Source organism: Poecile atricapillus, chromosome 1, assembly GCF_030490865.1.
Source record: "Poecile atricapillus isolate bPoeAtr1 chromosome 1, bPoeAtr1.hap1, whole genome shotgun sequence".
NCBI classification, from domain to species: Eukaryota; Metazoa; Chordata; class Aves; order Passeriformes; family Paridae; genus Poecile; species Poecile atricapillus.
Window position 1 is genome coordinate 126,054,345 of NC_081249.1, and position 24,362 is coordinate 126,078,706.

A 24,362-nucleotide genomic window follows, 5' to 3' on the forward strand; every position below is an offset into this window, starting at 1 on the left:
TTGTGTTTACTGAGTGAGCATGGGTCACAAGAACCTATTTACCATAGCAGGGCTAAAACCAAAAGGAAGGTTTTGAACCTTTTTAGTCACAAAGACTGGCCCCCAAAATTATAGCTTATGTGAGCACGTGTATGTGCCTTAAAGGATGAATAAAGGAGTTGAATAAATGGTTTGGTTCAGAAGTTTTCTAGAGGAAGACATTCATTGGTTTGGTTTCTTGTTTGTTAGTTGCAGGGTTTTTTAAATTATTATTGTGAGCCCATTTATAGCAAATAAATAAAATTAGCTAACATACCCAAATATTTAAAATAAAAATAAAATGCTCTAAGAGGGAAACCTCTTTTCTGTCCCCCAATGGAGGCTGCAAGATTAGGAGGGAGCTGACGCAACTGTGTGGCCCATTAGTATCAAAGGTTACTAACACAACTAACAAAACCCATGTGGACAGCTGATCTTTGCTGCTGATTGAGGCAAAAGTTAATGAAGCAGATTAATGTGGTCTCTGTGTGCGAGGACAGAATGAAACCAAAAGATTTACTGATGTTCAATACAGTAAAGAAACATCAATCTAGAAAGAGAAACTTCACAATGAGGAAAATTTAATAAAACCGCTCAAACAAACAAACAAATGAAAAAACAAAACAATGCAATCTGGCAAGATATTGCTAAAACCAAATGCATCATGGCAAAATGGGTATGGCCAGAGAAGCTTGGTCATTATCTTACTGTTTGTCAGTTTAAAAAAAAGACATGGTACCTAGATTATTCATTTTAAAAATCCCCCAAACTCTCAAATACCTAAATTCTTAATTCTTGGTTTTGATCTGCTTGCTTTACCCAGTGTGATTTTCTGATAGAGCACACACTCATGTGTAGAACCCCTCAGTTTTCCTTGCAGGTGGATGTCGCAGCTATTAACTTTAAACATGGTTTAGTGACATCTCTGTGAAGATAACTGAGAGAAAAGGAGCCTTCAAGCACCTCCCTTGCCTGAGAGCTGCTGACACGTCCCCGCCTCTGTTTCTTTTTGGACACTTTCTGCACCTTCCTCTGGACAAGAGCCAGACTGGAACATTGTGTTTTCTCCATGGAGGTGCTGTTAGTCCCAGAGGAACAAAAACATACCTAGTTCTCACCTATAAAAATAAGCAGAAGAGCTTCCAGGATTGCAAAACATGAATTATCAAGTGGGGTATTGGCATGTTATTTGTGCACTGTAGCTGTGTCAGAGAGTGAATAGCTACATTTAATTTGTGAATACACATTTTGCAAATGGATTAATTTATCAGAGAATAATTAGAATCCGTTGAGAAGTCATGAAGGCTGAAAGCTTTTGAAACAGAGCAGACATCTGAATTTCATTCCTTGTATGTTGTTTTCATTTTTTTGTCAGTATAGAAGACAAATTAAGTGAGTGTTGTTGACGTACTTGACGCTGATAGCATCTTCAGATTGTGTTGCTGACGTTCTTTTGTGGGTTTGGTGGGTTTAGTGAGGTTATTCAGAACGTGGGGCTTTGTAGCCATGTTCAAGGAAAGCCTAACAAAACCTCCTGCAAGAAAATGTTCTTTTAAATACCAATTCTTAACCCCTCTTTGGAGACGATTTTGCCCCCTCTAAAAGTACATGATTTAATGTAATGCTTTCTTCACTGCATTTACAAAAATTGCTTCTGTTTGAATGATTCTGGAAAAAAATTATATATTTTGGAGGTTTTAGGCTAGATTTGCTTTTGTAGGTTGAAGTGACCAGGAGCAGGAGGGCACCGTCAGCACCACATTTAATGTGCATGTTGAATGATTTATAAGCAATCTAAAAATATTGAGATAAGGCCATATTATTCTGTCATCACAATATCTCTGTTACATGCAATTTCTTTAAACTTTTCTTTAGGGCTCTTGCTGGGTAGCATTAACTGAGAATATGGCCCTAATTATATATGAAAAAATGAAAGGAGATACATTTCTTATTGCATTACATAATCAAAATTTAAGCCATTGCTGTTTTTCAACGTTAGCACATCGCCTATTAATATTTTCTTTTTTTTTTTTTTTATCTTTACAGATGATACTTTGGGATTGGGATTTGAAACAATGGTGCAAGCCCTATTATCAGGTCAGTATATTATGAATTTAATAGGGGTTTTTTTGTGAGATGTGGCTGAGTGCAGAGTTCAAAACTGTCAAGTTGTTCAAAACTGTTCAAACTGTCAAATTTCAGTTTTTCTGTTGATGCTGTATTTGCCTAATTTTCCCCTCTTTCTCTTGTATTGTAGTAAGCTACAATACAAGTAAGTAAATAGAATCAGGGTTAATAAAAGTTATGAGGTTGTGGAAATTGTGCCTCTGTCAGGGGCTCTAACATTTTGACTGCCAAAATTTGTTGATATTGTTGGAAGAGAAAGAATACTAAGTTTAATGCTGAGACAAAGTATTGAAAATAGAGATTAAAAAAATTGCCAACAGATTTCAAATAGAGACAAACTGAAAGCTAGTGTTGAATTGTGAATTACTTTTTACTGTGTGACAAAAACCTGCAGACACTGCTGTCTGAAAACACATTTTCTTTGAAAGAAATTATGTCACACTGATTTTTAAAACTTATTTTTGTTAAATTTGCAATGCATAAGATATTTAAAAGAAAGAACACCATGAAGTGTTTTGACAGGTTAATAGTTTGCAACATTTCCATCTATTCCAGAGTGCTGGCAGTGGGAATGGAGTTGATCTCTCGGTTCTGAACGAGGCTCGGAACATGCTCACGGAGCTCCTGAGTGACCCAAGTCTCCCAGCACATGTGATCTCTTCCCTTCGAAGCATTAACAGCCTCATTGGTGCTTTCTCAGGAGCATGCAGGCCAAAGGCCAGCCCATTCACACCATTTCCTGGCTTCTTCCCCTGCCCTGAAATAGAGGATCCTGCTGAGAAAGACCGCAAGCTGCTCAAGGTCAAATGGCTTTTATTTTCATTCATGTGTGTGTAGCCATTAAAAAAACAAAACAAAAAAAAAAAAACAAACAAACAAAACCAAAAAAACCCAAAAAAAACAAAAAACCAAGAAAAAAAATAGATAAAGGAAAGTTAATCTAGTGAGAATCTCCTGCATCCATAGCAGGTTCTCTACCGAGTACCCATGGATGATGTTTAAGGTCGAAAGGGAGCAGCTGTGAAAACTCGTTGAATGAAATGGAGATAGGAAATAAATGCAAATTCCAGTGGTTGATGGACAGACAGGTACAAGCACTGCTCTGCACCCTGACCACATCATTCCTCACAGTAACGGCAAACACAAACTGAAGATGTCATAGTCTCATGACACGGGACAAACAAGGCTGTTCTTGATTCTTCCACATTCTTTATCTAACCATTAATGTCAGCGTGGCTTTTTCACTGACCTTTTTTCCCCAAGAAATTTACTCTTGTGGACCACAAGCCAGCCATCATACAGAAGCAAATCAGCTATGTAAAAGGAAAAATATCCCTTCTTTTTCTTCAGCAAATCACTTTGTGAGACCAGTGTAAAATCTACTGTCACTTCTCCATTACTCAGGGTTAATAAGTGAAAGCAAGAGTGTAGTTACTATATGAAATGCTGAGAAATGTGGTGGAAAAAAAAAATTAAATTTACAATGTAGAAACTCAGCTGCAGAGCACCAGAACTAATAATTCCAGCCCAGTGTTGACAGCTTGAGGCTGCTCTGGCACATGCCCTGTAGTTGTTTACATTTCCAGGAAGTGGGCAACCTGGCCCAAACTGATCATCCTGCTGGCTTAGGATTCTGGAGCCTGTTTCAGCCTGTGAAATGTCTGTTGGGAGCCACATTTTTGGGTGAAAAACTCGGTGTCTGCAGGTTATTCTAGGGAAGATCATGCAGAACCACTGAGGTATGAAATTCCTTGTGATGTCACATGGATACCTGCAGAAATCTTGTCAGAAATCTCAGTCATTCAGCATGTTTTTCTTTGGGGATTTCTTTAAAAGCTGCTAAGGATTGGCATACCTTTTGATTTTTAAAATTTCTTTATAACTAGTCAAAATAGTGTGAAATGAAAAATATTCATTGACAGAGACCAGTTATAAAGAATATGTGAGATTAAAATATTACGTTTTTTTCACAGCTATTCTCTTTTTCTCCTTCCTAAAAAGTAACTTTTTCCTCATGTTTTGGGGATTTTCTGTATAGAAATTTGCCTAGTGCTTGCCACAATCATTCAAGAATTGTTTGGCTTTGGTATATGTTTAAGAGTAAGCTCCCATATTTCCCCTTATGTATATGACTACAAGAGAAAGATTTGCTTTGCTTTTAAAAACCAGGTAAGTGAGCAAAAATTCCAGGTTACAACACAGCAAAGAAAATATTATGAAAGTATTTCTTCAAAATGGATGATCTTGAAAGGTTCCCATTCTCTCTCCCTGATTTTCAATATAAAAGGTCTCCTCCATATTATTTTTTTTTCTTGTGGATTATGTACATCTTTATGACTGGCTTCCAAAGTGTATTTAGTTGTAATTTTGAAGTGGATTAGGGAGAACTGAAAGAGGGCAGGGTTAGATTGGGTACGAGGCTAGGCTGGAAGGGGCTGTGAGCAATCTGCTCCAGGGAAAGGTGTCCCTGTCCATAGCAGGGTGGGGTGGGACTGGAGGATCCCTCAGGTCCCTTCCAGCACAAACCATTCTATGATTCAGTGATGAGCTGCCTGCTCTTCCTTTCCTAGGAAAGGAATTAACAACAAGGAACAGAATGTAACTGAAACTGGGCTTCAGACCGTGGGCTAGTCATAACTGGTTATCTGATGCTAGCCCTTCCCCTTGGGTTTCTTGGAAGTGTGAATTGCCCAGCATTCAGGAAGAAAAATGATTAAATATGAGACAAAAATCATTGCAAGGCTGCTCTGCAACAGAAACACTTTCCACCAGGACTGTCCTGAGAACTGTCCCCAGATTTCCTTGTGTGTGACAGTAGAATGTTGGCCAGCTGGGTGGATTTCTGCTGTTATTAACAGCCATGATTTTAACAGATTTCACAGTCTGGGCAAGTAAAAGTTGTCTAGGCAAACCTCTGTGTATGCATATCTCTTACCTCCTGCCCTTGTTGTCCTTGGGAGATCCCCACCTGGTGTAAGATACCATACCTGTAGTGAGGTACCACATCACATTTTGCTAGAAATATTAGCAATAAATTATTATTATTATTATTATTATTATTATTATTATTATTATTGTATTACTACTATTTTGAATATTTAAATTTAAAAATCAAATGTTTTAATTGTGTTAACTCATCATATAAGAATAAACAATATTTATATGAATTAGAATTTTCTATAATATTAATACTTATCTATTATTATTTTATATAATATATAAACATATTATATATAATAATAATGATGATAATGATAACAGTGATATTATTAACATTATTGATATTATTGATTTTATTAATATTATTGATATTATTAATAGTAATAGTAATAATAATAAGCCCTTATTTATAATGTTTTAACTTCTGCTTTCACTTCCATGGATTTTACTCATGGTCAAATTACTCAACAGGGATTGGGTAGCAGGAGCAGCCTGCCAACCCCACAGCTGAGGCGACCCTCAGGAGTTTCTGGCTTGTCACCTATAGAATCCACATCATCTAGATGGGAGCGCAGTAACGCTGGCAAGAGATCCCATCAGGAATATAACACACCAAGGTAAGCACTGAACAGCATTTTTTAAGGGCAATAATAAGGCTGGAGCTTGGCAGCAGAAGCGTTTCATGTGAAGTCTTGTGAACTAAGTCTCCAAAATTCTGCCGGCATAAACTGGAGAAGTTAATTATGTACTATGGTTTGTAACTCTGGTTGATCTTAAGTAGAAATCAGGTTGTTCTGAGGCAAAATAGTGTGCTCTGTCATAAAAAGTAGGCCTCGATATAAGCTTGGGGAGGAAATGAAAAAAAGTCCAACATACGTGATTGCAAAACAAACTAGTTTTGTCTCTAAACTTGTACTGACTTCCTCCTTCTTTTTTATTTAATATCTGTATCCCTTGCCAACTTCCACATACCCACACATAAATAAAAAGGTGAGACAATTTTCTTGTTGGCAGCCACTGTTGTGTGTATTATAAGGTTTATTATTCCTCCAGTCATCAAGCAAGGTGTAAGATATATTAAGGTAGTAATCTCTTCTCCACTTGTTAGTAAATATGGTGCAAATAGAGCTTTTATTCCTAGAATTAAGATACCATTCTGATTTAAGATTAAATTTTTTTTTCTTTTTGTGTAATGTTTTATATTAGTGAAAATTCACACTTTTGATTTTATTTAAATGTATGAATGAGTGTGCCTTTGCTTCTGAAATCTGTAAAAATTGTGTGTGGTTTTTGTTTTCTTGTTTAGTTGGGTTTGTTTGTGTGGGGTTTTTGTTTGTTCTGTTTTTTTGTTTTGTTTGGGTTGGTTTTTTTTAAATGGTTCTACATGGGTAATAAGGAAAGTATAACAGATGCATTTTTAAAAAAGAAAACATGAGTTATGCTGATAACTGGTAACTAGTAATAGTGGATGGAAATTTATATACACACATCCAAGAATTTACTTATCAGTATTATATTTAATATTGAAGTGAACCACTTAAATAATTTGGTTCTTTCAGTGGTTTTCCCCCCTTGAATAAAATATGATCTTTAAGTGTTTACATTGTAAAACTTAATTGTGGCTTGTGCATGAAGTAGAATTGAAGATTCTAATCTGAGCAGTAGTAGTCCTTAGAAGATTATATTTTCATGCTGCCCTGGTGTCTGGTGTCCCCTATTGCATCCACTGGAAATAACCAGGGACCAGAGAAATTGCTTTAACCTTAGCAACCGTGGGATTTCAGTTTCAGGCTCAGCCCTCCTGCTGCAGTCTCAAATGTCCATTTACAGAGAGTTTCCTCACTTTTCTTACTACTCAAAAGCAGCTCTTGGAAATTTCTGTTTTATTTGTATGCAGGTATTTTATTTGGTTTCTCATTCAAACACAAGCTCAAAATGTAAAATTCTTCCTCACGTTGAGGTGAAGCTTCTCATGTTTTAGTTTATGGCCATTGCTCCTCCTCCTTCTCTTTCTGTGCACCACAGAAGGGTGTCTGGCACCATCCTCTTAGCCCTCCTTTGAGATATTTATATACATTAATGAGATCCTCTCAGCCTTCTCTCGACTAACCAGGCCCAGCTCCTGCAGCCTCTCCTTGTATGGGAGATGCTCCAGACCCCTCATCATCTTTATGGCCTCCACTGGACCCTTTCCAGTAGTTGAAGATACACAGAAATAAATCCGTGTTTATTCTTGAGCTCTTTTTTCACATTCATGTGTTTAAACTAGTAATGGGAGATCAAGTATTGTTCTGTGCTGGAATTTTTTTTGCAATCGGCTTAAAGAAGATTAAATCTCTCTTGGTAAACACTGTTTTCCCCTCCTGAAGCGAAATAGTTTCACATTAACTATTTTCACTTTGAAGTAAGCATACACAGGTATTTTTAATTGGATATTACATTTCTGTTCACTGAAGGAAATGGAACTTTAAATTGTGGAGTGAAATTTTGTCCCTGCAACAGCAGATGGCAGGATTGAGCAACTGAGCTTAAGGACGCGCTTTGATGTCAGAAACAGCTTTAGTTAGAAGTTTATAATAAATAAAATAATTAATTGAACACGCAAAATTTATGTGGCTGTGTAAGGTTTTCATTGTCTTTCCAAAGTAATCAATCCTCAGGTCTGTTAGGAAACAGCCTGCTTCAAATGTTCAAGGAAAGGAGCATGTTAGAAAGTAAAACCTACCACACAAGGTGTATTTCCTGCATCATTTTAGCACTGTGTTAAGGTTTTTGTTGCTTTCAATCAATGCACAGCAGTTTTAATTTCATGTAATTGAATTATTTTCTAGCTGGTTTTGAATGTGACTGCTTTGTAGTATTCTCTCTTTCTTGAGTGGTGGTGGACCCATCACAGGGCAGTGTTGCTATTTTAAAAGCATTTTATTTAATAAAAGTGGAAGACAAACTAGGGAACAAAGAAAAAAAAAAATCCTTACTGTTTTCTTTTCAGCCAAGGATCTCACTCAAATGGGTCTTTTGGTGCAAACTTGCTGACAATACCAAAGCAAAGATCATCTTCTGTGACCTTGACTCATCACATGGGTCCCAGACGAGCAGGTAGGACCACGCAGTTTGTGCAGCAGCAGGATGGGACCTCAGGGGGTTTCTTCATGTAAACACAGCACTAAAATAACATCAGCATGTCCCTCGTTGTTTAAATCCAGCCTTTGTAAACAGCAACGGCTTTGTTGTCACCTGAACCCCGTGCAATGTTTGTTTTGGAAGGTGCTTCTCCCGGCCTGAGCCCCGTGGGGTCACCGAGCCATGGGTCTGTCTCCAGCAGCGCTTTCAGCAACTGGTCACCTGTGGAGTTCCCTGACACCGCTGATTTCCTCACCAAACCCAGCATTAACATACACAAGGCTCCAGGACACACACCTGGCTCGCCAGATTTTCAGCAGCCAGTTAAAACACCTCTAGGTTATATGTGTAGCAGGTACTGTGAACTCTGTTATCATTTCAGTCACTTCATATGGGTTGAAAAGAACGCAATTAAAAACAAAACAAAACAAAATTTAAAAAATCAAGACCTGTGCCCCTACTAGGATTGGAAAAGGGCAGAAATCTCGTAATGATCTGGAACTGTGTTATCCAGGGGAGAATAAAGTGTGCTGAGTGTATGTCGCTGCTTTGACACAGCCCACCCTTCTCAGCAGCTGTTATGGCAGAGGAACAATATTCTATGGAATTTTAGAAAAGGATTGGATTTTACTTGGGGATCGGATTCTGTTTTTCTGAATGCTTTCTTAATTATGAGCTCTACTTCAATAATTCAGGGGTCTAAGTCTGGGGGAGGTGATGTTTGATTATTATCTATTATCTATTATCTATTATTATTATCTAAGGACAGACTAAATCTGTGTGTGCCAAATTTAGGAGAAAATACTCAGATCAATTGTTGAAGGAGCCTTCACAAACTTTTTTTTAAAAAAGTAATCTGCAGATATTTTTCAGTAGGAGACAGCAGTAGCAAAAGAAGAAAGTTACTGAATATTGTAAATATTTTTCATGTGTTCTGTAAGCTGTGGACGTCAGATACTCAAGCCTGTTCCAATACCAGAACCAGATTTTGCAGAATACAGAGACAGAAAATCAGGTGGGATTTCAAAATAGACAAATACTTCATATCAATTTGTTACCCTTTTTTTTTAAGCCAGTTAAATTAAAATTTTACTGTTTCTACATAATGTTTTTTCCTATATTTTAGCCTACATATGTATTGTACTTTGTTTTGTGTTTTAGAATAATCAGAATAAGACAAAATATTGCCTGTTTCATAGTAAGGATTTTAAAACAGGCTTCCACTAATGCCTTTATATTTCTGTACTCCATGTATGAAACCAGAGCTCTACCAACTAAGCTAAACTAATCACTGAACAATTTTGTTCAAATAAAAGCTATGCTTTTTGCTTTTCTTAATCTTCAAATAGGTTTTGTCAAATCAATTTTGTCCTTTATGACTTTGTTTGCATATTTCTTAAATAAAATGGTTTAGAAACAAGCCATTATTTATATTTCTGTGACAAATCCGTATGATCAGTTACAAAATTATTAGACAGTAGTAATTCAAAAATCAATTATTGATTTAGTATTTCTGAATGTGTTTTCTTTAAGGTGAAATTGCAAGTGCTAATGCCTCCAAAGAATCTTTCCACCATACGGAGAAGAGGAAAGATGAAAGGAAGGAAATGATTGATCAAGCACAAAACAAACTGCTTGTAAGCATGTAATTGCAAAAAAAACCCCAAAACAACAAACTTGCAATAATTTTTCTCGATTCAGTGTTTCTTTATAATTTCTAACTTGCTGTGAAGAGGCCTTTATGTCGCTAAAATAGCAATTTCTAAAGGGTTATGGTGCATGGGTGGAACTCAAATTTTCGTTTAACAGTTGTTTATCTTGCATAAATCTCACTAGCAAATGACAGCAAGTGTTGTGATTGTATTGATTTTTGTTGATCAATATTGATTTCTGTGGATTTAATGTTGAGAGAGTATGCTCAAACACTGATTGGCTAATGTTATCTTTTGGAAGTTTATGAAAGATGCAGCAGTTGCAGTGAGACTTACAAATTAGTGTTCAATACAGTGCTATTAACATTTTGAGTTTATGCATCAGGTGTTTTTAAAGCTTGTCCAATTAACCTATTTTTAAAGCTCAGTAAATCTTTAGTTAGATTTTGCGTATTTTTGCTTTGTTTTATTAACTCATCTTGTTTAAAACCAAATAAGAAGGAAAATTTAGCACCGTCTCAGAAAGCCCTGGAATCTGCTGCCCAAAACAGGAAAGCTCAAGCCTTTAAGTGAGCTATTTGTGATATTGATTTATGATTTTCTCATAGCCATAGTTGCAGCACCATTCAATAAATTCACTAATGATTTATCATTTTCAAGGCTTTTTTTGCCAACACAACTGATAAATTAGTTTTCATTGTTATTTTAGAGATGATAAAGTATCTTAATCTCATACAGGTAGAACAGAGTTCTACATTAGAAACAATGTTATTAGACCATGATTCACTAATGGAGAAGATGAACAATTGGAATTTCCAAGTTTTTGACCTTGTAAAAGAAATGGGAGATCAGTCTGGAAGGATCCTTAGCCAGGTTTGTTGTCCTTTATTATTTGAGGGAGGGTATGTAAAGCTGTCCTTTATTTAAACCATAAAGAAGTTTTGCAGTCAATATTTATGTGAATGCTATCTTGAGAAGCAGAAATATGACTTCTCATGTACTCCATGTCATTGTAAACCATGAAAAATGGTTTATCTATAGAGAATGTGCTCTGTTTTTTCTGAATTTTATCCTCAGGGTGAATAGGTTAGACTCACACTGTCTAGCTTTTGCCATAATCTGCCATTTCCCGTGCAAAATAATCTCCTGCTTTCAGAATTACTACTCTGTTTGCCAGCCATTGCTTTTTTCTTTACTCCAGTAAAATATTTCTGCCAACACCACAGTTGTGGGGGAAAGGAGGTGATTTTTTGGGCAGTCTTTTGCCTCTTGATCCTACAAAGAGTGAGATTTTTTTCCATTCTGCTTTCTGCGTGTCCCTTTTATCTCTTCCTGACTTACCCCTAAGCTCTTCCTTGCAGTTTTGTGTTTGCTGAAGCCAAAACTGCTGGCAGGTGCAGGAGTAGGATTCTGTTTGCTCTTCCCCAGCTTCTCCCACCCATCAAGGTCATCTGGAAGCTTCTGTCCCATTCTTTAGAGTGGATTTAGCAGTTCTGATCTGACCACTGAACAGTTTTATTTCCACTATCTTGGTTTTCCACCCTGCAGTGATGTCCCCTAATATTGCAGCTCCTGTTCCTCTGAGCACCTCCCACGCTTCAGAACTTCTTGTTCTTCTCCTGTGTCTAGGAAAAAAAGTTATAAAAATGAGTAGAAGTGACTTGTTTTAATTTTTTTTTTTTTTTTTTTAATATCTGCAGCTTTGGGGGGAATTAGGCTTTGCTAAGTTCTACATGTAACCCATAATATATGATTTTTATACATACATGGGTATTCTGAGTACCTTTTGGAAATACTTCCTCATTTACCAGCTCATTTTGTTAAAAACACTCAAGATAAATCATAATAAATACACAAAATAGGGCCTTTTTGCCAGTCTCAAAAACAACCACAGCACTGAGGGGCTGGTGTTGTTTGTTTCTCTTTGTTTTGTTTTATTATTAATGACACTGCTGTTATAATTAAGCAATTAGAAGTTTTAAATAAGTCAGAATATAAATTTCTTCTTTTTAGGTCACTAATGGAATAAAGCATGAATTATTTAGCCTTATGAAAAATTTTGGGGTATATTATTAAAAATCATAATTGTTGTGGAAAAAGTTGTGCATAGACTTATCAGTAATGAAATAAAATCTTTTATTATTATTATTTATTGAGAGGATCATATAAATCCACATTTTTGTGCTAAAAAATTATTAAATAAATCTCTATAACAATAGAATTCTGATAATCTTTAGTGGAATTTCAGAGATTTCCATGCCTGTTAGCAAAGAAAATTTTAAAAACAAGAATATTTTTAAAGTCAGAAAAGCAGAACACGCATCGGAATACCTTTCAGACTTAAATTAATTTTAATCTTTGTTTAGGTAACTTACACCTTGTTTCAAGACACTGGCTTGTTTGAGATCTTCAAAATCCCCACTCAAGAATTCATGAATTACTTCCGTGCGCTAGAAAACGGCTACCGGGATATCCCCTGTAAGTACTCCCTGGTTACACACGGAATTTGCTGGGTGCATTTGTATTTGTAGGCTGCTCAAATGTAGGTTTAATTCATTTAATGAATGCACTTGGCAGAGCTTAGGACGGGTCTAATGCATTGCTGGACGAAGTGGGTGGGCTCTAAAACTGAGTTTGTTCATTTGGAGTTTGAAGGTAATCTTAAAGAATTTGAATCAGGAGTTGAATCAAACGCACTGAGCTCAGTGGGAGGAGAGCTGCTGATTTAACAGAAATTTGGGTGAGGTCCTTAATAAAATGAGAAGGAAATAGAGAATTTTGATGGTATTCACCTTGCTCTGCAGGGCAGCCAAATTTATTGGAAAACAAAACAAAAAACCACACTTCTCCACTCCACAGATGTTTGCCCAGGTGCTTGCAGGTATCAGATTGCAGGCTATGCTTGTTTCTCACCATTATTGATTTAAAAGGCCATTTAATCTCTTCCTGAGGCCCAGGTAGGATGAAGTGTGCATAGACAACATTTGATGTTTATCTAACTGCCTTCTTAAAAATGTTCAGTGATACATATATCTACTTTTCCTTTCATATTTCATAAAATCTCACTTATAAATCATTCTATATATTTCTTTTTTTTGGTTGTTTTTATTTCTCCTTTTGATGGCATTTCAGATAATGGTTTTTTTTTTAATTGTATCTTGCTGATTTTCAGATCACAATCGTATCCATGCCACAGATGTCCTCCATGCAGTGTGGTACCTGACCACACGGCCCATTCCTGGCTTCCAGCAAATCCGTAATGAGCGTATAATGGAGGGTGAGATAGGTATGTACCCACACAGGTTATTTTTGTTCTGCTGGAGAATGTTATCATGAAACTATGGCAGGTAAACCAAATTACTCTGGAAGAAAATATCTAATTATTCTTATGACTCAGTTCTTTTTTTGTTGTTGTTCTTTTTTTTCTCTTTTTTTTTTTTTTGTACTTTAATATAAGGCAGGAGAAAAAAGAATCACAAAGCACACACCGTTCAGAAATATCATGCAATTGACTTTTAGAAAAATTATTAGATGAGTAATGGTTAGTTTGTTAGCCAAGAAAACTGGTTCACTTAATAAATTTTCTATGCTGAATGAAACCTCTGTATTCTGCCATAGTCAGGATATTTTTAGCATTTGAAATACATTAGGCTAATATTTCTTAACTTTATTGGAAAGTTAAATAGACCAAAGAAAAAATACCAAGGTATTTAACTTAATTGAAGTTCCCCTTAATGGCTTGAGTAGAAAAATTAATATTTTAGAATTCTCTGTTAGGTATCAGATGCAGATTCTGAAACACTGAAGTGACTACCCCAGGAGTAACTGCATAAGAGTGTCCCTGAAAAGGAAATAATACCTCCAAATTCAAAACTTGTGTGAAATTACTTCTAATGAAACTTGCTTTTGTACTGTCTGTGACTTCATAAAACTAACTGTTAAATTTAGAATTTGTCATTTTTACCAAATTGTATCCTGTAAGTAAAGGATAAAAAAAAATGATTGCAAACATAGGCTTTGATGCTAAATGGTTTGTTTTTCAGAAAAATGAAGAAGGGAAATCAAGCACTCTCCAAGAACTCCGTTTTATATGTGTAGTAGAAAAAGACAAGACACAAGTCATGTGGCTTTTAAAGGGCTGGAATTTTCTTTTTTTTCCAAGTTTGTCCATATCTATTGATTGCACCCTATTGCCTTTTCTTTCTCCAAGTGTTAAATGGGTTGGGACTGGACGCTTGAATGGAGAAAAGTGATAAAAATAATTTTATTCTTCTCTACAAAAAAAGAAACATTAATATAAGAAATCATAATCTTACTGCTTGGAAACTCTTCCAGTATAAATATTTTCAGACTTTTAATCCTTGCTTATTCTATTAAGGCAAAGGAGATGCTTTTATATAATGCATTGATGAAATAAATGCTATTCCTTTTCCTTTCTTTTAAAGTAGTGACTTTGTCCATGGGAAAGAGGATAATAAAACTGAATCTTCTTATCATGCAAATATTTCTAAATTAATGGAGTTAATTCCTCTTGCAGTAGTTTCCACTGTCCCCCTCCAGGTTTTCCTGTAGGTTTGCAAGTTCAAGGAATGGGAAAATTATAGAAATATTAAGGAATGTGCTGAGTAATCTTTTCTTGGACTAATTCAGGTTGGAGACAAACAGTAGAGTGCTCTGTTAGTACTACAAATTTGCAACTCAATGGCACTTCAACTTTTTTTTCAGAATAGTTAGTTTATCTATAAGCATTATTATGACATTTTCTTTTTTAAAATGTAAGTCTTTGCCAATTATTCAGCTTCATGACAGCAAGGATAACTATACCATGTTTGCAACAGTATCTGGCTGTTTATATGTATTTACAACATAATTACAAATATGAATGTAATACTGTTCTAAAATAATTAAATCTAATTTTTTTTTTTTTTTTATTTTTATTTAGATGAAGCCAGTGGAATTGCCCCAGTTCAAGTCAGCTACACTTCTTCAAAAAGCTGTCCCATTTCTGATGACAGTTATGGTTGTCTGGCATCAAACATTCCTGCTTTGGAATTGATGGCTTTGTATGTAGCAGCTGCCATGCACGACTATGATCATCCTGGACGTACAAATGCTTTTCTAGTGGCCACAAATGCACCTCAGGTAAGAACCTCTTCACACAGAAAATTACTTGGTTTTGCCTGAAATCAGTATAAAGATTTTTTTTCCTAAAGTATCCCTAAGTAAATTGTTTAGGATTTAAGTATTTAAGGCCCGATTTAAGAAATGGGGAAATTAATGTGTACTGTACTTGTGTAATATTTTTGTTTTTCTTTCCTGTTAAATTCTCATGTGTTTTGTATGTACTGGTTGTGCATGCATGTAGAAACAACTTTCAATTTGCAAAATTGAAAACAACAACATAAACCAGAGCAGGGTAAAGGATTATTTCACAGAGAGCTGGCCCTAGGTCTGTTTAAGCAGTTATGATGGCTGTTTGTAAGTTACAGACAAGAAACTTAAATAATAAGAACATCAACAACAACAATAGATGAGAAACTGGTACAGCTTCTTAGGAGATAAAGACTTTGAAAGTGAACTTTCCAATCAGTTTTCAACTGAGAATTTAGGATATAGGCACTTAGGTATTTCTGCTGAAAAAACCATACAAGAAGGAACAAAACCAAGCAACACAGACATCCATCACCAAGGTTCCAAATTACAACCATTCTTTGAAAAACTGAAAAAAGCATTGGCAAAATGAAGGTTTTTTTCAGGTTCTGTTTAACCTGTATTGGATTCATTATTTTCTAGTGTGTTCTATATAACCATGGAAGCTGTGAATAAAGTCTGCCACTGTTTTTATGTTTTAGTTAGCTCATTTACAGTTAAAATTTCTGCATCAGAGTTAAACATAGCCCTTTGAAAACCGGTGATACTTTGCACCATTTTCCATTATGACAGCTCTTATGTGTTTTGGAGTCCTTTTTGTGGTGGGATTTTTAGTTTGTTCTGGTTTTAGGTTTATTTCTTTGTTTTTGTTGGTTTCGGTTTTTGTTGTTTTAGTTTTTCCAGCACAATTAAGAGGAATTAAAAGCACATACTTAGATGTATTTTTTTTCCTTGTTTTCCTTTTTCCATCACTGTGTGATGTGAAACACACAGTACTCCACACATACCCTGTGCAAAATCTCAAGTGATTTATGCATGAGCACCTCCAATCTGAATGTAGCTGTCACTAAGACATTGTTAAGAACTTTTAAAGAAATAAAGAATTTTGCTAATTATTAAGTCTGGGGGGGTGTTTCCCTCATCTGTCTTTTTTGTGTCACTTTAATCCCAAAAGTAGAAGATGAAACATAATTAAGTTTTTTTTTTTTATTTTTACCTAATGTTGTTTCCCATTAACCCTTAAACTTCAGAATATTTAATTACAACTTTCAAACTCTGTAGTTTATGATTCTTTGCCTGTTTTAATCCTGTAGGCTGTTCTCTACAATGACAGATCAGTCTTAGAAAATCACCATGCTGCATCTGCCTGGAATCTTTTCTTATCACGACCAGAATACAACTTTTTATCGAACCTTGATCACGTAGAATTCAAGCGCTTTCGTTTCTTGGTGATTGAAGCAATCCTTGCCACAGACCTCAAGAAACATTTTGATTTCCTTGCAGAATTTAATGCCAAGGTTTGTTCCACTTTAGTCTCTGCACTGATCTGGTCTTGATACACCGATGTTATCATCGCTTCTCAGTAATTGTTAGTTTTAATTATTGGTATTTAAAGTTTTATATTATTGAAATTTAAGCTGTTAAAATGCAAATAGAGTATTTCCTTTGTACAAACCAGCTGTAGATGGTTTGTAGATTGCCTAATAAGCCCATGGCTGAAGAGTTTTAACTGGATGTCTGTGCCTGCCCCAGGTCAATGACATGAACAGCAATGGCATAGAATGGAGCAATGAGAACGATCGCCTGCTGGCCTGTCAAATATGTATCAAACTGGCTGATATTAATGGCCCAGCCAAAGTCAGAGACCTGCACCTGAAATGGACTGAAGGCATTGTCAATGAATTTTATGAACAGGTGGGTATGGAAAGAGCAATTTTCTCTTTTTAATGATGGGCAGATAATTGTTTCTTTGTTTTGCCAGTGGTTTAACTAAATTAAGCTTTGTTCCTCGTTTTAAATCTTCAGGTAAGGTATATCCATTTTCTCGTTCTGAACACTGAAATTTATTTTCACAGGTAGCTTACTAGCATGATCTTTTAGTTTCTAATAGTTGTGTTAGAAAACAAGCTTCCAGACAATATTCTCCATTTTTCAGATATTAGGGGATTTTTGAGGGGGAGAGCTTCTTTCCTTAGGATGATGCTGATAAATCAAAATAAAATCTTTCACTTTTGGAAGTTAAGTTCACAGATGTGTTTCTAGGTGAAAGAATATGTACAAAATCCACAAGACTGAAAACGTTCAGCTCTAAAACTATCAGGTCCATGGAAGTGCTGAAATCATAGCTCAGATTTTTCAACGAGCAGCTCTTCAGTGTTTTTCTCCTCCAGTTTATAAAATGGGGGAAAAAACCAAAATCAAAACAACAAAACAAACCACTTTACTCTGGATGTTAGAGCTGATTTCATTGTTCTGTGGCCTTGCAGGGGATGCTCTTACCAGCAGGCCTTGCTGTGGCTGGTGACGCTGACACTTTCTCTGTTCAGCAGCTCAGCAGCTGAAGTTGAATCTCTGCCTCCTCTGAAGCCATCCTGTAAAGGCAGAGGAATAGAAGCACCAGCAGAGCTAGTTCTCCATCCAGACACAAACTAGAGGGAGGATTATGGACTGTGCAAGTCTGAGCCATAATGTGTCTTTATTTTAAATTGGCTTAATTTTAGTTCACTTAGTCTGTACAGTTATCCTCCCCAGTAAAGAGATACAATCCATGTGATGGTTCATGGAATCACAGAATATCCTGAGTTGGAAGGGGCCACAGGGGTCATCAAAGCCAAACTCCTGGCCCTGCACAGGACACCCCAAGAGTCACACCCTGTGCCTGAGTGCACCCTCCAAACGCTCCTTGAGCTCTGTCAGGCTGTGACCCCTGCCCTGGGGAGATATTCCAGTGCCATTCTCTGGGAAAGAACCTTTTCCTGAGATCCAGCCTAAACCTCCCCTGGCACGGTTTCATGCCATTCCCTTGGGTGCTGCCACCTCTGACTGGAGAGATCAGTGCCTCTCCACGCGCTTCCCCTCGTGAGGAAGCTGGAGGTTACTCACTCCATTAAAAGCAATTTTTAAAATAAGAATTTAAAGCTAATTTTGTGAGAAATTCTGGTAAGTTTTTTTTCATTTCTTTTTCAGGGTGATGAGGAGGCAAGTCTTGGATTACCTATAAGCCCCTTCATGGATCGTTCTTCTCCCCAGCTTGCGAAACTGCAGGAATCTTTCATCACTCACATAGTTGGCCCCCTTTGTAATTCCTACAATGCAGCTGGGTTGCTTCCAGGGCAGTGGGTTGATGAGGAGGAGGAGGATGCAGAAAGCACTGAAGATGATGATGGTGCACAGTTAGAGAGTGATGATGAAGAAATGGAAGATGATCTTATTTTAAGTAAGTTCCTGTGTTTGACTCAGTGCTGAGTTGTCCTCCAGTAGCTTCAGACATAACAGTGAGAGTTGAAGTTGTGCAGTACAAATCTTGTAGATTTTGCTATTATGCTGCTTCATACATTTTCTTCTCTTAATAAAAATTTAGTTGCTACCAGGAGACTTGCAATCTAAAACAGAAACTTGTTGATATCCTTTGCCATGCCACTGTTTAAATATTCAGAATGATCATCCATGTGCTTTGCTCAAATTTACATCTCGCTTGCAATGTGCCACTGGTTTTGTATGTGTAAAATACAATTACTCAGAATGTCAAACAATCCAATATGCTTATCATTTTTTACAGAAGCTCAAAGGAAAAAAGGTAGACGGATATTTTGCCAGCTAATACACCACCTCAGTGAAAATCACAAAATATGGAAGAAAGTGATCGAAGAGGAAGAAAAAAACAAAGCAGAAGGAGCCAACCTGCTGACTGAAATCTCATCGTTACCTCAAGCAGATGACATTCAGGTTATTGAGGAAGCTGATGAAGATGATGAAAGACAACTAGGAGAAGACAAGACATGCTAAGGGAACTCCAGTGGTGTCCAGTTTGTATTTCTGCTGAAAAAAACAGAAATTAAAAAAAAACAGCCTAAGTTTTTTCCACTGTGCTGACTTCAGCCTGACACAGTTCACATAAAATCGAAAGGCCTTAATACTGTGAGAGGATTCTTTTTACTCTGGTGGAATCCCACTCCTATGCACTTTCGCCACACAGAATATGGAACTTTATTCAGAGATCGAGTATTGTACGCCCTGATGCAAAGTTCTTTATGCCTTAGTTGGTATAAAATATCCTGATATAATGCTGCCTTGCTGAATATGGAACTCTTCTTTTCCTTGAGGTACCTGAAGTTTTTAAAAAAAAAACAACAAACATTCAGTGACTTTGATTACCAAAGTGGCAAGAACTTTTCGCTAACAAGGAACCGCGGGATGAATCCTAATGTTGTCTTGAGTTGCTTATTTCATGTTGTTTTTGAACATGAATGAGAAAAAAAGTCTGTGCCTACATGAAAACGATGTTACTGCTGCAGTGCAAGCCTGTTGTGGGGTGTCTACTTAGTGCAGTAGTGTGCTTCATGTAGTCATCTCAGAGCAACCGTTCAAGGACTGTGACATAAATGCTGAATTCTGATATTTGTGGTTTAAAAGGAGGAAAGAAAATCCAGGTGCATCTATTTCTGATGCTTTTTATTATTGTGCATAATCTGATGTTTTATTTTTGCAGAAAATATTCAGGTTTGCAGTGGATGTTTATGATAATTCATTGAATACAAGGCCATTCTCATCTGTTGCCTTGCCTGTTTTGTGGTAGAACATTAAAAACCTGTTCAGCTACTTAAATTATGAAGGAATTTTATTCTTTTAGTCATAAGTAATGTTGTATTTCCTGCCCTTACTCAGGTTCACGTTTAAAAACAAGTCAACCACATCATAGATTTTTATCTTGCACCCATTTCCCATATTAAATTTTAAGGAAATAAGATCATATCTCATTTATTCTTTGTATGTAAAGCTTTAGGAGAATTAAAGTTTTTTGGTTTTTTTTTTTAAATACATAAACTACTGTTTCAAAATGGCTATTTTAATTTGCCCCACACTTTTTTCTTCCATCACAGACACAGCTTTTATTACCTTCAAGTTTGATCTACATCCTGAAATACACATATGGAAACCAGAAGGTGGAAACTTTGTGTAAAGCCTGATACAAGATAAAAATCACTGTACTGTACTACATTTTAGATTGTTGAGTTTTAAAATAACAAACTTACACATTCCACCCCAATGTATTTTTAGGAACACTATCATTGTAGGTCTAATTTGTAAACAAACAAACAAAAACCAAAAAAGTCATAAATAAGGCTACAGGTAAGCAAGCCACAGGTAAGCCTAGTTTTAAAAGTGCTCCTTTTAGTACTAAACCTTTAAATGCTGTGTAGTAGAACTGAATAAAACCCAAATGCACGTGTGCTATTTCTAAATGTGTCTCAGCATATTTGTGTTTGCATCAATTGTCTTGGAAAAAAAAAGAAAATAACCTTGTGTAAACTGTATTACACTATTTTACATAGAAGTTCATTCTGTTTCATCGGCCAGTTTAAATAACTGAGAGGTTTGGGATTGTTTTTTTTTTGCATTTTTCACTAATAAGCCTTTTGTTGATGCACTTAAAAGACCACTGAAATGTGCTTTTGCAATATCTTCAGTGCCAAACTCCCCTTTGCTGCCATTATCACTATCACTGCAGTTTTTTTGTAACATGAGCAGTGTTAAACCAGATGTTTCTGTCATTAATAAAATGTTGCACTATTGAAGCTGGCACTTACTGATCCTACACCTGTATTTTACATTTCTTTGATCATATATTCTTCTTACAGATAATGTGAAGAATAGAAAAATTCTGATTCTTTCAGTTTGCTGTATTCTCAGCATTTTGTGTTTAGATAGTGTGTTTGTGTACCTAAAATGTCATTTTAATATTGTTTAATTTCATTTTGCTTTATCTGAAAAAAATGATACTAATTAGTTTGTCTGAAGTTACTGTTCTATTATTTTACATGACAAGTTTCTATTTTTAATTTCTCTTAAAATGTCATTATTTAAAAAATAGCAAAAGTGTAACAGGGTAAAAATTAAGATTTTATCTTTTACTAGAGCATTGGCAGGACTTAGATGTGGTGACTTTCTTATCTCAGGTTTCTTTAAAACTCTTCAGGGATACTGAAGGAATTTTAAAATCCAGTAACAAGCAGCAAACCTCAGTGTTTAATAAACTATAATGCCAATATGTATTTCCAATTAGCTATTTCCAAGTTACAATAGCTTGCTTCAAAGATACATTTAATTATGAATGTGTTCTAAATCCACTTTAAAGTGCCTGTTTTTTATGTGTGCACAGTGACCAATTGTTACTCTAGGAGCAAAGGGAAAAGACTGGAAAAAGGCAGGTTCAGGGGAATGTTTGCAGAAGTGGGTGTGGCTAAAGGCGTCTTAAATGTGTCAAAAATGGTAATGGAGGGTCCTCTGAATGTTGATTGAGCTGTTGTCCAAAATAACATCTCTCCATATAAGGCACATCATTCTTAAATCTGTGATCACACTTCAGTAATTCACAGCTGCCAGGGGATGCCAAATGGTGCTGAAATCCACACAGAGGAACGCCCTTAAAACACTTTCTAACGCAACACTACCTCTTGTTTTTTGCTTTTTCTTCTTTTTTTTTTTCTAAGAAGTAGCCTACACTGAAGTTTATGCCACACAGAAACACAACTTTTATGTATAATTTTCTCAGGTTTGTGTCTCCCCTCTTATTGCCTTACTTTGCAACGTGTGTTGGATTATTTGCACCCATACATACAGAACTAGAACCTACCAAGTTTTCTATAAGGACAAAATTCTCTCTGTGCTTGTGGAGTCCTCTGGATGTGAAGGAGATGCTAAACCACTCAAAATGAATAACCTGGTACCTCCTCCTGTGACTTCTTCCTCCATGACTTCCTCCAAAGTTAACAGTGAGTGCAAGGTTCAGAATGAAAGGAATGGTGTAGCATTGCTGAAGGTAAGTCCAGACTAACAAAGCTTGTGTAAAACCTGATTTGCTCTATGCATAGAAGCATTTCTTTGTATTTGCATCCAGTCTTAACCACGACCAGTGGCAGGTGACTCAGCAAAACGAGTTAGCAGAATTCAAGAGCTCAAAGCTTTAGCTTTGGTGCTGGCTCCTTGTGTAGATGTAGTTGAATCTTGGCTTCTGGATCCTTTGGAATCATAGACAGAATCTGAGGTAATCCAGAGCATGTTATTGCCCATGGAGAGTGTGGGGTCCTCCTTACAGGAGATACTCCAGAACCATCTGGGCACAATCCTGTGCCATCTGCTCTGGGATGACCCTGCTGGAGCAGGGATGACCCCTGTGGTCCCTCCCAGACTGACCCACCCTGTGATTCTCTGTGGCACCAACATTCACATGGCAGCACTTCCCCTTTTGTCCAAAAAATCATTTGAGATGTGCAGAATTGTTAAGTGTCTCATACTTACAATGGTGAGAGCAGGAATCCCAGTCTGAGAGATGTTTTGGGCTAATAGGGTGGAATTAGCTCGGATGATGAGGACAAGGCAAGATGGCACAGACACACAAACATACTAAAGATATTCAGAAGAGAGACACTGTTTATTGCCTCAGGCCAGTTGGTATTCAAAATACTAGAGAAGCAGTATGTCTTTTTCAATTCAGAATACAAAGATTTTTAGAAATTAAATGAAAATGGTAATGGAAATACTGATGCAATTATCACAACTCAAGCTGTGATACAAGTTTTAGGAAATTGATCCTTCAGTGGCCAATAAAGATTAGATGAGAGAAAACTAATATAAGAAGTTGATTAAATGAGGTATCATAAAAAAGTATGATCAAGATTGTATCTATTTTGCTTTCTTCCTCCAGCTCTCTTCAGAATTGTGTCTCTGGACAATGTGCTGCTTCATTCATGTCTATGTTAAGGCAAATGAGGAAATTAATTACTTTCACTTTTCCAAAGAGGAATTTTCCCTTTGATATCTTCTGAAGTAAGCCTTTAATTTGCCATTAAATTATACTGTGGATTCTCTGAGATGAAACTGAGAAAAGAACACAATTTGTAACTGCTCCCTATCTGATCTTAGTTTAATAGGGCTATATGCAATCAGTTTATTTGTCCTCTGCTTAATGAGAAGGAGCAACACATTTCTAGAGGAAAGAGGAAAGAAAGCTGCTACAGGATAAACATTCCATTGCCCTTGGCTTTAGGTATGTGATTCACACTTACTTGGTTCTGTGTGACACTTCAGACACCCTTCAAAAAGGGCACAACACATCCAGAAATGTGTGACAGGAAGGTTTCTTTTGGAATCTCTGCACCAGGAGTCATCTTTTGATTTCTGGACTTGCAGAGATCACAGCTGGTAGCAACTGGTGTCTGTGGTAGCTTGCACTACACAGACCGTGCTACCTGGCAGAGTGTTGTCCTCTGGAATCTCATGGACTGAAAATCTCCTAGTGAGGTGAAACCTTCTGTCTGCTGGTTTATCTGTGAGGTTTCAAAAGGAGGAGGAAAAAAAGGGTAACATTTAACCAATCCAGCCTTTAAGTACTGGTGAGGGACCGCGGTGTTTCAAATGATCCCCACCATTCACCTTGTGATTTGTCCATGTTCTAAACATCCTGCCAAAAAACAGGTGATGAGTCACTTCTGACTCATCTCTCTGGATCAGCAGAACCCTTTGCACCTTGAATGAGATCAAAATATCTTCATTTTAATTGCATATAAAACAAAAGGTAATGCTTAGCTTAAAATGCAGGTATCATACCAAAAATACTGAGGATAGAGTTGACATTAATTATTGCACAAGAGGAGCAGAGTGCAGATTTTGTCCCCTGTGCCAGTCAGATGTGAAAACTTGCTCCTATATATAGTCATTCAAATGGGCTTAGCATGCCCCTTTCTTTTATGACATTCATCCTACCAGAATTTATTATTCTGTAGTATTGCCAGTTTATCTGACTCATATTAACTAAGCTTTCTTTCAGTCAAAGAAGTGGAGAAGTAATAGTAAAACTCCATCTTTTGACAGTGGGTTTGTAATAATTTAATTCAGTCATTACCAAAATCCTGGTTCTCATTTCAGATGCCACCCCCCAGGTTGCAGAATTACAGTACAGACCAGTGAGACTGATGATGTGGCCTGAAGAGAAGGAGAAAGATAAAATTAATCAAAAGGATTTTTTCCTAGTCTAGAGAAAATGAGACTTGAGTGAGATATTCTAAGGTTACCTAATGAGACTGTTTCAAAGAGTAATCAGAATAATGCTTTCAGTGTTTATAGTGTTTAGGA

The 24,362-nt window shown here is 36.5% G+C and overlaps 1 protein-coding gene across 1 annotated transcript in view; it reads left to right on the plus strand.

Annotated features, from left to right (window-relative positions):
- The window catches only part of PDE3B (phosphodiesterase 3B), an 82,261-nt gene extending 62,602 nt beyond the window's left edge, over positions 1 to 19,659 (plus strand). Inside the window, exons 2-16 of the mRNA XM_058835563.1 lie at positions 2,065 to 2,115; positions 2,701 to 2,946; positions 5,557 to 5,702; positions 8,078 to 8,184; positions 8,353 to 8,563; positions 9,150 to 9,223; positions 9,742 to 9,845; positions 10,599 to 10,733; positions 12,227 to 12,338; positions 13,033 to 13,146; positions 14,803 to 15,002; positions 16,325 to 16,528; positions 16,764 to 16,925; positions 18,198 to 18,447; positions 18,790 to 19,659. Coding sequence (XP_058691546.1) covers positions 2,065 to 2,115; positions 2,701 to 2,946; positions 5,557 to 5,702; positions 8,078 to 8,184; positions 8,353 to 8,563; positions 9,150 to 9,223; positions 9,742 to 9,845; positions 10,599 to 10,733; positions 12,227 to 12,338; positions 13,033 to 13,146; positions 14,803 to 15,002; positions 16,325 to 16,528; positions 16,764 to 16,925; positions 18,198 to 18,447; positions 18,790 to 19,016 — 2,343 coding nt within the window. The 3' untranslated portion in view covers positions 19,017 to 19,659. The remainder of the gene's footprint in view (positions 1 to 2,064; positions 2,116 to 2,700; positions 2,947 to 5,556; positions 5,703 to 8,077; positions 8,185 to 8,352; positions 8,564 to 9,149; positions 9,224 to 9,741; positions 9,846 to 10,598; positions 10,734 to 12,226; positions 12,339 to 13,032; positions 13,147 to 14,802; positions 15,003 to 16,324; positions 16,529 to 16,763; positions 16,926 to 18,197; positions 18,448 to 18,789) is intronic.
- Positions 19,660 to 24,362: the final 4,703 nt, after the last annotated feature.